Source organism: Pomacea canaliculata, linkage group LG4, assembly GCF_003073045.1.
Source record: "Pomacea canaliculata isolate SZHN2017 linkage group LG4, ASM307304v1, whole genome shotgun sequence".
Lineage (NCBI taxonomy): Eukaryota > Metazoa > Mollusca > Gastropoda > Architaenioglossa > Ampullariidae > Pomacea > Pomacea canaliculata.
In genome coordinates, this window is record NC_037593.1 from 29,359,747 (window position 1) to 29,375,855 (window position 16,109).

The 16,109-nt window shown below is 42.1% G+C and overlaps 2 protein-coding genes across 5 annotated transcripts; both read left to right on the forward strand.

The window, feature by feature from the left end:
• The first annotated feature begins 6 nt into the window (after window positions 1–6).
• LOC112561761 (sulfotransferase 1A1-like) lies at window positions 7–5,219 on the forward strand. Of its 3 annotated transcripts, none has more exons than XM_025234446.1 (5): window positions 7–385; window positions 897–1,223; window positions 1,615–1,718; window positions 1,903–2,083; window positions 2,269–2,865. In XM_025234446.1, exons 1-5 carry the CDS (start codon window positions 187–189, stop codon window positions 2,376–2,378), a joined length of 921 nt encoding a protein of 306 aa, XP_025090231.1. In that variant the 5' UTR covers window positions 7–186; the 3' UTR covers window positions 2,379–2,865. The 3 variants fall into 3 exon arrangements, with proteins under 3 accessions (XP_025090231.1, XP_025090230.1, XP_025090232.1); XM_025234445.1 differs by lacking the exons at window positions 897–1,223; window positions 1,615–1,718; window positions 1,903–2,083; window positions 2,269–2,865 and adding exons at window positions 3,573–3,905; window positions 4,108–4,211; window positions 4,555–4,732; window positions 4,962–5,219 and having other exon boundaries at window positions 8–385; XM_025234447.1 differs by lacking the exons at window positions 7–385; window positions 897–1,223; window positions 1,615–1,718; window positions 1,903–2,083 and adding exons at window positions 3,573–3,905; window positions 4,108–4,211; window positions 4,555–4,732; window positions 4,962–5,219 and having other exon boundaries at window positions 2,450–3,439.
• Window positions 5,220–5,945: 726 nt separating this feature from the next.
• On the forward strand, window positions 5,946–10,785 carry LOC112561759 (sulfotransferase family cytosolic 1B member 1-like). 2 transcript variants are annotated; one of them, XM_025234442.1, is made up of 6 exons: window positions 5,946–6,042; window positions 7,862–8,122; window positions 8,609–8,935; window positions 9,664–9,767; window positions 9,939–10,134; window positions 10,340–10,785. In XM_025234442.1, the coding sequence occupies exons 2-6, from the start codon at window positions 7,876–7,878 to the stop codon at window positions 10,447–10,449; spliced, it is 984 nt and encodes a 327-aa protein (XP_025090227.1). In that variant the 5' UTR covers window positions 5,946–6,042; window positions 7,862–7,875; the 3' UTR covers window positions 10,450–10,785. The 2 variants fall into 2 exon arrangements, with proteins under 2 accessions (XP_025090227.1, XP_025090228.1); XM_025234443.1 differs by lacking the exon at window positions 5,946–6,042 and adding an exon at window positions 7,007–7,259.
• Window positions 10,786–16,109: the final 5,324 nt, after the last annotated feature.

The following is a 16,109-nucleotide window of genomic DNA, read 5'->3' on the forward strand; positions in this document are numbered from 1 at the left end:
CGCAGCCAATGACAGTGCGTGTTTGGCAGACGACATGCAGCCTCCCGGGAAAACGAACAGCTGAGCGTGGCTGAGCAAAAATAAAAGCTCACAAAATATCCTGAAGTGCCCACACGAACCCACTTCAAAAGAAAGAGAGTATTTCGTCGCTGCCGAGACACAAACGGAAACAAACCGTCAGCAACAATGTCCGGCCCAGAGGACAGCGCAGCCAAAATGTCGGACATGGAGAAAAAGGAACTTCGTGACCTGGTGATCCCTGTGGTGGAGGGGATCCCTCTTCCCATTTTGAGAAGTACCACGGGGTGGGAGAAACACATCGCCGATCTGCGCAAAATGGAGCTTCAGGACGATGATATTCTGCTGTGCAGCTATCCTAAAACAGGTAAGAGACTGATCGAGGTAAGTGTCGATCGTTAGACTGATGTCAGAGGCATCGACTGAAGGGTGGGGCCACACAGCTTCGATGTGAAGAGGACTCTCGGATGTGAAAGAAGCTGAGGTGGGAAAAATCTTTCATCCAGCAAAACTCTAAAGTGCAAGTGCACACGCACGCACGAGGACGGGGAAGACAGAACGAGAAAGACCCACGTGAAATGTCAGTGAAGGTGGCAAGAGAGAAAATCATCGTAAGGTCAAAATGTAGAACAGTGGAAAGGGTCAGGCAAGGGGCTATACGGGAATGGGAGCAATTTTCGTCGCACCCAAGTGAATCACCTAGCAGGAAAACGCAACCACGAGTAAAAGATAAGATATTCCTGTATGGTCTTGCACAGATGTCTCGTATCCCTGCGCTGCTGTTTTATTGTCCACTACGACAGCACATTGAGTATTGAGTAAGCTTATAATCACACCACTGTATAATCACTTATAATCACACCATATCTGTTGGTCAGGAACTCACTGGCTGTGGGAGGTGACCTCCATGCTGGTCCAAGGCAAGGCCGAGTACGAGACTCGTCGCAAGGAACAGCTGATGGTCGAGTTTGTCGACGTCGACATGATAGAGGCCATGGCGTCTCCGCGCATCCTCAATACGCATCTTCCGTTTTCTATGTTGCCGTGGCAACAGATCAGAGACAAGCGTGTCAAGGTCCTTCATGTTTATCGTAATCCCAAGGACACTGCTGTGTCCATGTACTTCATGATGAAAGACGTTTGGAAACTTCACGGAAAATCATTGGAGTTTTCAGACTTTTTTGAACAATTTATAACTGGCAAAGGTGAGAAGCTCTTCTTTTATAAATGTTTGCTGTAGTATTTTGGTAGAGATAAGTAAAAAAAATAAAAATTAAATAAATACGGACAAAATTTACTTCTTACTCAATTAATTAATTAATCTTACATAGGGCGAAGTGCACTTCATTTTTAAGAGTGCTTGTCAGCAAGGTAGTAAACATCTGCAAAAACAAAGACATTTCCATGTCCTTTCCCCACAGTAAATTTTAATATTAGGATAGCGTGGGGCTGTTTATATCTGTTTATTATTTCGAATTTAAAATTCTCTCACACACACATAGAGTACTCATCCTACTGTAGCCAGATATCCCGAAGGGAAGTAAACATCAAGGACTGGAGTAGTCGCTAAGATGTGTGCATCTGATTTTCTTTTAGTCATGTATGGTGGCTACTTCAACTACCTGCGGCAGTTTAACGCTTTCGCCCGTGAGAATCCGACTGTCCCAGTGTTGACTATCTCATTTGAAGAAATGAAACGGGTTTGTAATGAGACTTTGAACCTTAAGACTAGATCGAACCATTCTGGCCTTACTTAAAATTATATGAAACAGGGAAGACCTCTATAAGAATACACAAACACACTGACTGACTAACACACACACACACGTTCTCAAGGATCTCTCTTTAAACTGATAAAATTGTTTTCATTGAAAAAAATTTCAGAATCCAGCAGCAAAAGTACAACAGCTTGCAGAGTTTCTGAAAGTTCCAGCATCACAACAGCTGTGTGAGAAAATTGCAGAAGCCTGCAGTTTCCAGAATATGAAGAAACAAGATGACAACAAAGAGGAACCTGAAATCTGCGTAAAAACTCCACTCCCCAAAATCACAATGTATAGAAAAGGTAATAATGATACTGTGTAACTCTTTGTCTCATTATTACATTGTAATGAAAACGCATTGCAGCTGCCTCACTCATATAATTCACATTTGAAATTTAGTATCTAGTTCTTAACTCATCTGACAACTCAGGAAATCTTCGTTTTACCGTTTTGTCAGCCTTCTGATCCCCGTATGTTCGTGTTTCAGGAGAGGTGGGCGACTGGAAGAACTACTTTACTGTGGCCATGAGCGAGCGGATGGATACAGTCGTAAATGAAGAGATGAAAGACATGCCTTTAGTCATACAGTACTCGTGAAGCAACATCCTGACACCATCGGTGTTCTTCCTAGAATTCATCTCGGGACCTGTAATAGTAGTAGAAACAGTACTGGAAAAGAAATGAACTAATGGGGTGCGGGAAAAAGAAAGGAGTGAGAAAGTGTGGTGGGGAGAGAAAGAGAGAGATGCGGGAGGGAGAGAGAACGAATGCGATTTTTACCACATCCACAAAGTCTATGAATATAAAGATTTTCTAATTCTTTATTTTGTTAGGTTAGTGTTCAGGTTAATGTTTAATGTTCTACATATCCACTAATTTTCCACGGAGGCATGCATCTGTGTCAGCTGTCTTTTTGTAACCAGTATTACTTTAGCACACAACACACGGAGGATACTTTTTTAAACAGAGAGAAAGGACCAAACCTTTTTTACTCATCCCGAAAGATTGTACATAGATATGTATGTACATATCTATACACATACTATACAAGTCTATTAAACAATCTATTAAAAGTGTCCTGTTCTCTGCATTTTTGTTAAATAGTATCATAATTATTAATTATTTAAAGTCGACAGTAACTGGTTTGCTGATGACTTGTGAAAAGAAATACAGTATATGAGGGTGAGTGGATAAAGACCCTGGACAAAAGTAGACACCTTTTGGCCATGTTTGACAAACTTTTGTACTAAACCTTCACATAAACACTTCACATAAACTTTTGTCCATATTTGTCCGGAGAAGACGGGAATTTATTCATTCAAATAAACAGATAGACCATGACCCGTCCTCAACATCCACTGATAGCCCAGCTCTTATCATGAATGTTGATAAATACATCCTGCATCTCAGTAGTTGACACAGATACGTACACTGGATCCCTACAGAGGTGAGAACACAAACACAAACACAAGACAGAGGCACAATGTCGGGCGGAGAAGCAGCAGAGCCGGTCGCTAACTTAATAACAATCGACGTGGACGGGTTTCCACTTCCGGTCAAGCGCAAGAGTGTGGAAGAGTGGAGAAAGGCCATCGATGGGCTGAGAAAGGTGGAGCTTCGGGACGATGACATTTTGATGCTTTGTTATCCTAAAGCAGGTAAGATGATAACAATAATCAAAACACGGATGCTGGTGTCTTTCTAAAACTATACGACACATTTCAGGACAAGGTGTGTAAAGATACTCAGATATACTCAGATGCCTGAAAAGTGTTTTATTTGTTTGCCCAGGAACTCACTGGCTGTGGGAGGTGACCTCCATGTTGTTGCAAGGCAAGGCGGAATACGATCCCAGGCGCAAAGAACAGCTCATGATGGAGTTCGTCGACGTGGATGAAATGGCGGCCATGCAGTCGCCGCGAATCCTGAACTCTCATCTTCCTTTTTCCATGTTGCCATGGGAACAAATCCGGGACAAAAGGATCAAGGTTTTCCACATTTATCGCAACCCCAAGGACACTGTAGTATCCTTCTTCCACATGTCTAAAGGCATTGCACTTCGCCAAAAGGTTCCGAGACCATTGGAGTTTGCCGAGTACTTTGAGAACTTCATCAATGGCAGAGGTTTGTGCTTTCACATGCAATGTTTTTGTTATGAGTTATGCTAAGCTATGCATTATCTTTGACTAAAACCTGTCTTCAGTTCATCTAGAGCCTTGCAAAAGACAAGAAAATGAGAAGAAAAGGCAACAGATACTTAAAAGTTAACTTTAACAGACATTGCAACGGTGATGGAATGGCGCTAGATTTATTTATGTTTGTGCAGGTGCTTATGGCAAATACTTCGCTTACTTACAGCAGTTTCACAAATTTACCCAAGAGAACCCGGATGTGCCGGTATTCAACTTGTCTTTCGAAGACATGAAAAAGGTGAAAGTAAATACTCGGAACCTAAGTAAACGAAGACTTCCACAATTTTTCAAGTTAATGTCATCCACATCCTGTCAATCGCTGCACTGTATCAATACACAATTTGATTCTATTATTACTATTTTATTAGTTATTCGATGCGCCTCCTTTAATATGGAAGTAAAGGAAATAAAAAGACTCCAGTAACGAAGCATATGCTGTAGAAATTATCAAGAAATAAAAGCATGTGAAATCTTACAGGCATCAAAATACTCACAGCAAGTAAAGAAAGTAAGTAAGAAATCCCACGAATAGTAACTTTTATTTCAAAAGAGAATTGTGTGAAATCTTGTTTTTCTCAAAGAACCCTCTGGAGAGAGTGAAGAGAATTGCCGAATTCCTGTCTGTGTCGATCGCGGACGAGGTTTGTGAGGAGATTGTAGAGGCCTGCAGTTTCCAGAACATGAAGAAGCAGGCTGAGAAGAAAGAGGTCACCAAAGGTGAAACTCGCCGTGTCACAGATGCCGATATGTATAGGAAAGGTCAGCCATGTTTGTCTTTCTTTTCTATGTTGGGTAATTTTCCCCGTATTTTTATCTTCCCTTAAACCCTTCCATCCGTCTCTCAGCTGTCTGCTGTGTGCCTGCCAGTCTCTTGTCTTCAAACTTAATCAGTGACTGATGTGAGTGCAAGAATGTGGCTGATTGCTCTCCCCCTCCTCATAATTGCAGAAATGTTCCTAAATGTCTTTTGTTTACTTGTTTACAACAGGAGAGGCTGGCGACTGGAAGAATTACTTAACCGTGGCAATGAGCGAGCGACTGGACAACATGGCCAAAGAGGCTATGGTGGGTCTTCCGTATGTCTTGCAGTACTCCTGAATTACAGACCCATCATCCTTGTGAGAAGACATCATAAGCAAACAGAAACGCCAGTGAAGATGATTATTATAAAAATAACGATTTTATTTTGTTCAAGTAGTCTACATTCTACATTAGTCTACATTAAATGACCTGCATTAAAAAGTTTTTTTATGTGAACATGAATATTGATATTGCAATGTGTGATTGGGACGAGGCAATGTCCAAGTTAAAGTATATAAATATAATTAGAATAAGGACTTAATGAAAAGAAAGATTTGAAGCAGCAAATAAAACAGACTTAGTTCACGCTAAATACCATCCTCGAGAATGACCGAAGAATAAACAAAGGTGTGGGGATTAGATGCAATTTAGCCTTTCGCTTCAGAAATGGATGGCCAACCAACCAGCTGCTACTCATGTATCTAGCAAAGCAAAGAAAAAAATGGAAAAAATATTTACAGTGGCCAAACTAGAAGTGTAAGGCTTTAGGAATGAAAGCGAATTTCTACACAGCAGGATGGACTGGATTCTGATGCAACAAAATAGACTGATGGTCAGAGAAGCTGCCATTCTTATAGTAATAGGCCAATGAAGAAGAATATTTTTAAGTCTTCTTTAACCGTAGCTCCTGATACCGGCATACATAAGAAATTTAAAAAAGCAGCATATCTATCTAAATGTGTATTTATTTTTTTAACCTGCCTTCTGTCCCTGTGCAGTGTGCATAAACTAATCTTCACCTGTCACTCCCTGCAAAGGGTTAACTCATTCATCTGATAGATGAACACTTGCCAACGTGCAAATATTTGTGTAAGAGACAAAAGGTTGGCCGTGCGTTTGGCTTATCAACAGGTCAAAAATAGTCGACAAGTTCAAAGTTCGTCGGTGTCATCGCTTCATTACTTGGCTCAGATGCCCTAATTTTCTCTCTGCCACTGTGTTAACTTATTATCGAGGAACACGACACAAGTCAGCAGGTGGTTTTGAAGGTAAATATGTATAGAATAATGTCTGGTTATAAATTAGTTTTTCAGCACAGCATTTGTCTATTCATGTGAGTAAGCGATATTTTAAAACTTTCGCACAGAAGTGATGTTAATCTCTTGCTCAATGGGGTTAAAAAGCCGTTAAATTTATTGTTTCACGGAGCAAAGTAACAAGACTGGAGTTTAAAAAGACTGAGTTTTAGTATTAATTTATAAATAATACTGGCACAGCCATAGCACAACATACTGATAGATATTTTAAAGCAAAAGGAATTTTAATATGATTGTATCTGTTGCACTGGTCGACTTTATTTTTATTTTTTATTTTTTTTATATTTCATATTTTTTGTTTTAACTTTATATTTTTGAATAGTTGCGTTGTTATTAGGGAGTTTTAAAATGATGTTTTTTCAGCACAATAAAACTGTCAGCCCTTTGAACTTAGAAATTGTAATGTAGATTAGCCAACGGTCATGTAATCAAAATTCTCATTTGATCATGTAATTTACCCATGTAATTATTAGCCTTGCATAAAAGTTATTCACTTTACATAACCGAGACAGTGTATGGAATGCGTGAATGGTTGGTGTGATGGAACACAAACGTCCCTTTCTTTGATTTTTCAGTAGAACTTTATTTATTTATTTATTTATTTATTTAAGACTTGCTTTTGTGGAATCCTAAAACGTGTGCTTATATTAAACGTGTTTATTGCATCAACTAAATAATCGCCAGTAGTGTCTAGTATATTTACATGAACACACAAAAGATGATAAGACAGTCCTGTATATCTGACCTTTTAGATAACGAGAGATCGTTGTTCGTTGAACACCTACTCATGATAGCAACATTACAGAGCATGTTACCACATGATAGCAACATTACAGAGCATGTTACCCCCATGATAGCAACAGTACAGAGGATGCTACCCAAAGCAAAGAGCCAAGAGTAGACTCATCTTGTCACGAAGAAGACTCAAATTTTTATTCGCATTTTGTATCTCCCCTCTTGACACCTGATGATCACCCCGAGGGTGCTAAATTCGTCTGAGTGAAGATGAACAACTACAGTGTGTTTAGAAGAGTCGAGAAACCAGGGTTCCTTCTGGCAGACACACAGTCGCCTAGCAGTCACCTAGAAGATAGAAAATTAATTGTGGTCATCACACACCATTAAATTCTGTGCCCAAAGTTTCAGTGTCACTGGAGATTTTTCAAACGGTCAGTTTTGGTGGAAGATAAGTAAAAATTAATCAAAAACTCTTCGCAATATAGTGTATGGGCTGGTCCCTTTGTTAGATCAGCATGATCTACACTTGTTTAAAATAGTATTTCCTTTTGCAAAACCCATAGCAAAGGAATCGGGATTCAGAACTTAAATGTTATGATTTAAGCAAAAAGTTATTGCTCAGAGTGTCATTACTGTTGTTTGTCGGGGAGCTGGGTGAGTTTCTATGTTTACACAGCTCTGTCACGACTAAAACCATTGAAATATCACGTGCATAAAATTTTTTTCTAGGTGGAGACTCTAACAGTGCAGTTGTAACAAATGGTGCACGACAAAGCCATTAGTATTAGTCCACCAAATGTTTTTAAGTTATTCAATATTATCGATGTTTATTTACTTCTGTTTTTCAGATTAAAAATTCCTGCTTTCTTTTCACGAATTCGTTGGCTTACATTAATGCTTCCATCTTTACAAAAGCACTGAGCAAATTACTTTTCTATAATAAAAATAAATTAAAATCAAAAGAGTTCATTAGTTTATCAAATTAATTTTATTTGGTAAATGCAAGATTTCAGACAAATTTGTTTTTGAAAAGAACGGAAAACGATAATGGAGTCAGAAGTTGCCCAAACAACGCCAGCCACATCACGTGACCTCTCTGCCCGCTATGGGACAACAGGAACTCTGACTTACCTCGGAGATGACCCCCGACCTTTCACCTATGTTCTCGACGGTTACGCCTGTATGCCGTTTGTTCCACCGACGCTGTCGACGACTTTAGATGTTCATATTGATAATCTCAAAAACATGCAGCTTCGGGATGATGACATGATAATATGTGCTTATCCTAAGGCAGGTGGGTAAATTGGTAAAGCTAACCATCTCGATCCTTGAACCAACTCTAACACACAAACTACACACAAGCGAGCACGAGTAAATATACACACTTGTATCTCTCAAGCAGAACATCCTTCAGCCTTGAAGAAAGATTTCTTTAAAAGGTTTAAGATAATATTGATTAGGGTAACAAATAAATAATTAAACAATAGAACAATTGATAGAGATCATATAAGGATTGGGGACCTTCTGTGATCTGGTTATCAGTGATTTCGATTGTTGACCAGAAAATCGCACGTTCGATACCGACTTCGGTCTGTTCCTTAAAAAAGCCTCGCCTATCAGGGGAAGTAAAAATAAGGAGTGGGGAGAACTTCATTTGTTGCCGTTGAGTCCACTTTACAATAGGACTCTGTACTTCCCCTTTAATAAAGAAAATCAAAACCATAATAGTTATCGACGGAAGGAGAAATCTATGCTTTGTCTTCCCTTAATCATTTTTCAGGAACTCACTGGCTGTGGGAGGTGACCTCCATGTTGTTGCAGGGCAAGGCCGAGTATGACAGTCGCCCCAAGGAGGAACTCATGATGGAGTTCATTGACGTTGACAAACTGGAGAAAACACCTTCTCCCAGGATCCTCAACTCCCACCTGCCCTTCTACATGCTGCCATGGCAACAAATGAAGGGGAAACGAACAAAGATCCTATATGTGTATCGAAATCCCAAAGATTCCTGTGTGTCCTTCTATCACCATATGAAAGCCTTTGATGAGGGTCCGATCCATGACATGGCATTCAACGATTTCTGCGAGTTATTTTTCTTTGGAAAATGTGGGTAACATATTTGTGTCTGTTTGGGGGGTTATTTTATTTTGTTTTGTTTCGTTTGTTGTTTTGTTTCGTTTTCTTTTTTTGTTAGTAGCCAAATTGTCAAGACTTCAATACAGTAAACAATAATTTATACATGTCATACTTATATATTTATTTATTGTTAACAAATCTCAATGAACCTCCTTAATGTATACTTAGCTGCTATTATTTCTTAAATTTCACAGTTAAAATTTTGCTGACTTCAAAGTTAATTTTTACTTTGTTTTGAGTCTTCCCTTTCGTAAATTTAGTTTTTTTGATTCACGTAAAGTAAATTTTGAATAGAGTGATTAAACGTTTTGCTGTGCCTGATGGAAAATTCTTTTTTTTTTCCTAAGGTGTTCTTGCAAACCACTAATAATAAAAACGGAAAAATAGGAAAAGAAAAAAAAACAACCAAAACAACCAAACAACTTCTTTAAACATGTAATTTGAAAAAATATTTTAAATTTCAATTTTCTATTAAAGTTTTTGTCAGTGAATAAATATTCAGTTTCCTTTGATCTTAAACATTCTCTGGAATGCTCATTTGAAATGTTTGTGTAAATTTTTGTTTATTTTGCCGATTTCAAGGGCATTAAAAAGAGAAAAACAAGGCAGAACTGTTTATTAAAAATGCTGATCACCTTCAAGATGTACATGTTGCATAAAAGATAAAATTTATTTCATGCACAAAAATCTCATTTCAGTGCCATTCGACAACTACTTCTGGCACATGAAGCAGGTAACCACATTTGTAGAGGAGAACCCCGACCTGCCAGTTCTGACTCTGTCGTTTGAAGACATGAAGAAGGTTGGTTCATATTTCACAGTCTACTTCAAATTATTCTTTCACAAAAATTCTGCCTTCAACATTCAACTCCAGTTTTAAGCAACAATCAAAAATATAAAGCGATGCAGATGTAGACGCTTTCTGATGCCCATTTTTTTAGTTCTCTTGAAGCCTTTTTTTGATTTATTTCAGAATCCCTTAGAAAATGTGAAACGTTTGGCCAAGTTTTTGGAACTGGATGTCGACGAACAGCTTTGTAAAGACATCACCGATGCCTGCAGCTTCAATAATTTGAAGAAAGGAGCTGCGCTGAAAAAAATCCCGCTTTCAATTTTAGAAATGGAAAATGCGGAGAAAAAACCTCCCCCTCTTGAATTTTACCGAAAAGGTCAGTTTTACTACTTGACAAAACTGTATAAATAAATGTATCAATCACAATGAGTCCTAGCATGTCTTGGAAGTCTCAGTGTGTGCGTGAGAGTACGCGCATCGGTTTAATATTTTTCACTGTCTCAAAAAGTCCATTTTTATTTATTTATTTACTTATGCAGCATTTTCACAAGTAAATAATGTAGTCTGTACTACATTTGCAGGAGAAATAGGAGACTGGAAAAACTATTTCACGGTGGCCATGAGCGAAAAAATGGACGGCGCCATTAAAGACCGGATGGAAGGACTTCCTTACGGCCTGCAGTACTCGTGATGCCGGCCATGATGTTTTGTTTATTTACACAATCAGCTCCCTCTGCACCCAGATGTGTATTTCTAAGCGTTCAAAAACTGTCAGCCCTTTGACCTTTCAGACACAATTTAAGACACTGTAATGTATGATTATCCAACTACTGTCATATCAGAACTCTCATGTAATCAGAAATATAATTCACACATATAATTATCATATATATCACACATATAATTATCCCTGTATAAAAGTCGTTCACTTTACAGAACCTACACAGGTGTGCGGCAATGGTTGGTGTGATCGAAAACAAACGTCGTCTTCTTTGATTTTTCAATAAAACTTTATTTATTTAGCAACGGTTTACTGAATAATGTGCTCGTGTTTGTGTAAAAAAAAATTTTACAGATTAATGTTACACCTTTACATCAATACAAATTAATATCAAAATATATATTACATCAACTAATAAGGAAGAAAAATATACAGATATATATATATTCAAGTGTCGATTCCCAAGTAGAGTCTAGTATCTCACTCACTCACTCACTCACTCACTCACTCACTCACTCACTCACTCACTCACTCACTCACTCACTCACTCACTCACTCACTCACTCACTCACTCACTCACTCACTCACTCACTCACTCACTCACTCACTCACTCACTCACTCACTCACTCACTCACTCACTCACTCACTCACTCACTCACTCACTCACTCACTCACTCACTCACTCACTCACTCACTCACTCACTCACTCACTCACTCACTCACTCACTCACTCACTCACTCACTCACTCACTCACTCACTCACTCACTCACTCACTCACTCACTCACTCACTCACTCACTCACTCACTCACTCACTCACTCACTCACTCACTCACTCACTCACTCACTCACTCACTCACTCACTCACTCACTCACTCACTCACTCACTCACTCACTCACTCACTCACTCACTCACTCACTCACTCACTCACTCACTCACTCACTCACTCACTCACTCACTCACTCACTCACTCACTCACTCACTCACTCACTCACTCACTCACTCACTCACTCACTCACTCACTCACTCACTCACTCACTCACTCACTCACTCACTCACTCACTCACTCACTCACTCACTCACTCACTCACTCACTCACTCACTCACTCACTCACTCACTCACTCACTCACTCACTCACTCACTCACTCACTCACTCACTCACTCACTCACTCACTCACTCACTCACTCACTCACTCACTCACTCACTCACTCACTCACTCACTCACTCACTCACTCACTCACTCACTCACTCACTCACTCACTCACTCACTCACTCACTCACTCACTCACTCACTCACTCACTCACTCACTCACTCACTCACTCACTCACTCACTCACTCACTCACTCACTCACTCACTCACTCACTCACTCACTCACTCACTCACTCACTCACTCACTCACTCACTCACTCACTCACTCACTCACTCACTCACTCACTCACTCACTCACTCACTCACTCACTCACTCACTCACTCACTCACTCACTCACTCACTCACTCACTCACTCACTCACTCACTCACTCACTCACTCACTCACTCACTCACTCACTCACTCACTCACTCACTCACTCACTCACTCACTCACTCACTCACTCACTCACTCACTCACTCACTCACTCACTCACTCACTCACTCACTCACTCACTCACTCACTCACTCACTCACTCACTCACTCACTCACTCACTCACTCACTCACTCACTCACTCACTCACTCACTCACTCACTCACTCACTCACTCACTCACTCACTCACTCACTCACTCACTCACTCACTCACTCACTCACTCACTCACTCACTCACTCACTCACTCACTCACTCACTCACTCACTCACTCACTCACTCACTCACTCACTCACTCACTCACTCACTCACTCACTCACTCACTCACTCACTCACTCACTCACTCACTCACTCACTCACTCACTCACTCACTCACTCACTCACTCACTCACTCACTCACTCACTCACTCACTCACTCACTCACTCACTCACTCACTCACTCACTCACTCACTCACTCACTCACTCACTCACTCACTCACTCACTCACTCACTCACTCACTCACTCACTCACTCACTCACTCACTCACTCACTCACTCACTCACTCACTCACTCACTCACTCACTCACTCACTCACTCACTCACTCACTCACTCACTCACTCACTCACTCACTCACTCACTCACTCACTCACTCACTCACTCACTCACTCACTCACTCACTCACTCACTCACTCACTCACTCACTCACTCACTCACTCACTCACTCACTCACTCACTCACTCACTCACTCACTCACTCACTCACTCACTCACTCACTCACTCACTCACTCACTCACTCACTCACTCACTCACTCACTCACTCACTCACTCACTCACTCACTCACTCACTCACTCACTCACTCACTCACTCACTCACTCACTCACTCACTCACTCACTCACTCACTCACTCACTCACTCACTCACTCACTCACTCACTCACTCACTCACTCACTCACTCACTCACTCACTCACTCACTCACTCACTCACTCACTCACTCACTCACTCACTCACTCACTCACTCACTCACTCACTCACTCACTCACTCACTCACTCACTCACTCACTCACTCACTCACTCACTCACTCACTCACTCACTCACTCACTCACTCACTCACTCACTCACTCACTCACTCACTCACTCACTCACTCACTCACTCACTCACTCACTCACTCACTCACTCACTCACTCACTCACTCACTCACTCACTCACTCACTCACTCACTCACTCACTCACTCACTCACTCACTCACTCACTCACTCACTCACTCACTCACTCACTCACTCACTCACTCACTCACTCACTCACTCACTCACTCACTCACTCACTCACTCACTCACTCACTCACTCACTCACTCACTCACTCACTCACTCACTCACTCACTCACTCACTCACTCACTCACTCACTCACTCACTCACTCACTCACTCACTCACTCACTCACTCACTCACTCACTCACTCACTCACTCACTCACTCACTCACTCACTCACTCACTCACTCACTCACTCACTCACTCACTCACTCACTCACTCACTCACTCACTCACTCACTCACTCACTCACTCACTCACTCACTCACTCACTCACTCACTCACTCACTCACTCACTCACTCACTCACTCACTCACTCACTCACTCACTCACTCACTCACTCACTCACTCACTCACTCACTCACTCACTCACTCACTCACTCACTCACTCACTCACTCACTCACTCACTCACTCACTCACTCACTCACTCACTCACTCACTCACTCACTCACTCACTCACTCACTCACTCACTCACTCACTCACTCACTCACTCACTCACTCACTCACTCACTCACTCACTCACTCACTCACTCACTCACTCACTCACTCACTCACTCACTCACTCACTCACTCACTCACTCACTCACTCACTCACTCACTCACTCACTCACTCACTCACTCACTCACTCACTCACTCACTCACTCACTCACTCACTCACTCACTCACTCACTCACTCACTCACTCACTCACTCACTCACTCACTCACTCACTCACTCACTCACTCACTCACTCACTCACTCACTCACTCACTCACTCACTCACTCACTCACTCACTCACTCACTCACTCACTCACTCACTCACTCACTCACTCACTCACTCACTCACTCACTCACTCACTCACTCACTCACTCACTCACTCACTCACTCACTCACTCACTCACTCACTCACTCACTCACTCACTCACTCACTCACTCACTCACTCACTCACTCACTCACTCACTCACTCACTCACTCACTCACTCACTCACTCACTCACTCACTCACTCACTCACTCACTCACTCACTCACTCACTCACTCACTCACTCACTCACTCACTCACTCACTCACTCACTCACTCACTCACTCACTCACTCACTCACTCACTCACTCACTCACTCACTCACTCACTCACTCACTCACTCACTCACTCACTCACTCACTCACTCACTCACTCACTCACTCACTCACTCACTCACTCACTCACTCACTCACTCACTCACTCACTCACTCACTCACTCACTCACTCACTCACTCACTCACTCACTCACTCACTCACTCACTCACTCACTCACTCACTCACTCACTCACTCACTCACTCACTCACTCACTCACTCACTCACTCACTCACTCACTCACTCACTCACTCACTCACTCACTCACTCACTCACTCACTCACTCACTCACTCACTCACTCACTCACTCACTCACTCACTCACTCACTCACTCACTCACTCACTCACTCACTCACTCACTCACTCACTCACTCACTCACTCACTCACTCACTCACTCACTCACTCACTCACTCACTCACTCACTCACTCACTCACTCACTCACTCACTCACTCACTCACTCACTCACTCACTCACTCACTCACTCACTCACTCACTCACTCACTCACTCACTCACTCACTCACTCACTCACTCACTCACTCACTCACTCACTCACTCACTCACTCACTCACTCACTCACTCACTCACTCACTCACTCACTCACTCACTCACTCACTCACTCACTCACTCACTCACTCACTCACTCACTCACTCACTCACTCACTCACTCACTCACTCACTCACTCACTCACTCACTCACTCACTCACTCACTCACTCACTCACTCACTCACTCACTCACTCACTCACTCACTCACTCACTCACTCACTCACTCACTCACTCACTCACTCACTCACTCACTCACTCACTCACTCACTCACTCACTCACTCACTCACTCACTCACTCACTCACTCACTCACTCACTCACTCACTCACTCACTCACTCACTCACTCACTCACTCACTCACTCACTCACTCACTCACTCACTCACTCACTCACTCACTCACTCACTCACTCACTCACTCACTCACTCACTCACTCACTCACTCACTCACTCACTCACTCACTCACTCACTCACTCACTCACTCACTCACTCACTCACTCACTCACTCACTCACTCACTCACTCACTCACTCACTCACTCACTCACTCACTCACTCACTCACTCACTCACTCACTCACTCACTCACTCACTCACTCACTCACTCACTCACTCACTCACTCACTCACTCACTCACTCACTCACTCACTCACTCACTCACTCACTCACTCACTCACTCACTCACTCACTCACTCACTCACTCACTCACTCACTCACTCACTCACTCACTCACTCACTCACTCACTCACTCACTCACTCACTCACTCACTCACTCACTCACTCACTCACTCACTCACTCACTCACTCACTCACTCACTCACTCACTCACTCACTCACTCACTCACTCACTCACTCACTCACTCACTCACTCACTCACTCACTCACTCACTCACTCACTCACTCACTCACTCACTCACTCACTCACTCACTCACTCACTCACTCACTCACTCACTCACTCACTCACTCACTCACTCACTCACTCACTCACTCACTCACTCACTCACTCACTCACTCACTCACTCACTCACTCACTCACTCACTCACTCACTCACTCACTCACTCACTCACTCACTCACTCACTCACTCACTCACTCACTCACTCACTCACTCACTCACTCACTCACTCACTCACTC

What these genes read in the sequence shown, in the direction of transcription:
- LOC112561761 (XM_025234445.1), top strand. Translation starts at nt 187, where the DNA reads ATGTCCGGCCCAGAGGACAGCGCAGCCAAAATGTCGGACATGGAGAAA. An exon ending in GAACTTCATCAATGGCAGAG is followed by an intron (nt 3,906 to 4,107) that starts GTTTGTGCTTTC and finishes ATGTTTGTGCAG; the next exon opens with GTGCTTATGGCAAATACTTC. An exon ending in CTTTCGAAGACATGAAAAAG is followed by an intron (nt 4,212 to 4,554) that starts GTGAAAGTAAAT and finishes TTTTTCTCAAAG; the next exon opens with AACCCTCTGGAGAGAGTGAA.
- LOC112561759 (XM_025234442.1), top strand. Translation starts at nt 7,876, where the DNA reads ATGGAGTCAGAAGTTGCCCAAACAACGCCAGCCACATCACGTGACCTC. An exon ending in ATGTGCTTATCCTAAGGCAG is followed by an intron (nt 8,123 to 8,608) that starts GTGGGTAAATTG and finishes ATCATTTTTCAG; the next exon opens with GAACTCACTGGCTGTGGGAG. An exon ending in TCTTGAATTTTACCGAAAAG is followed by an intron (nt 10,135 to 10,339) that starts GTCAGTTTTACT and finishes CTACATTTGCAG; the next exon opens with GAGAAATAGGAGACTGGAAA.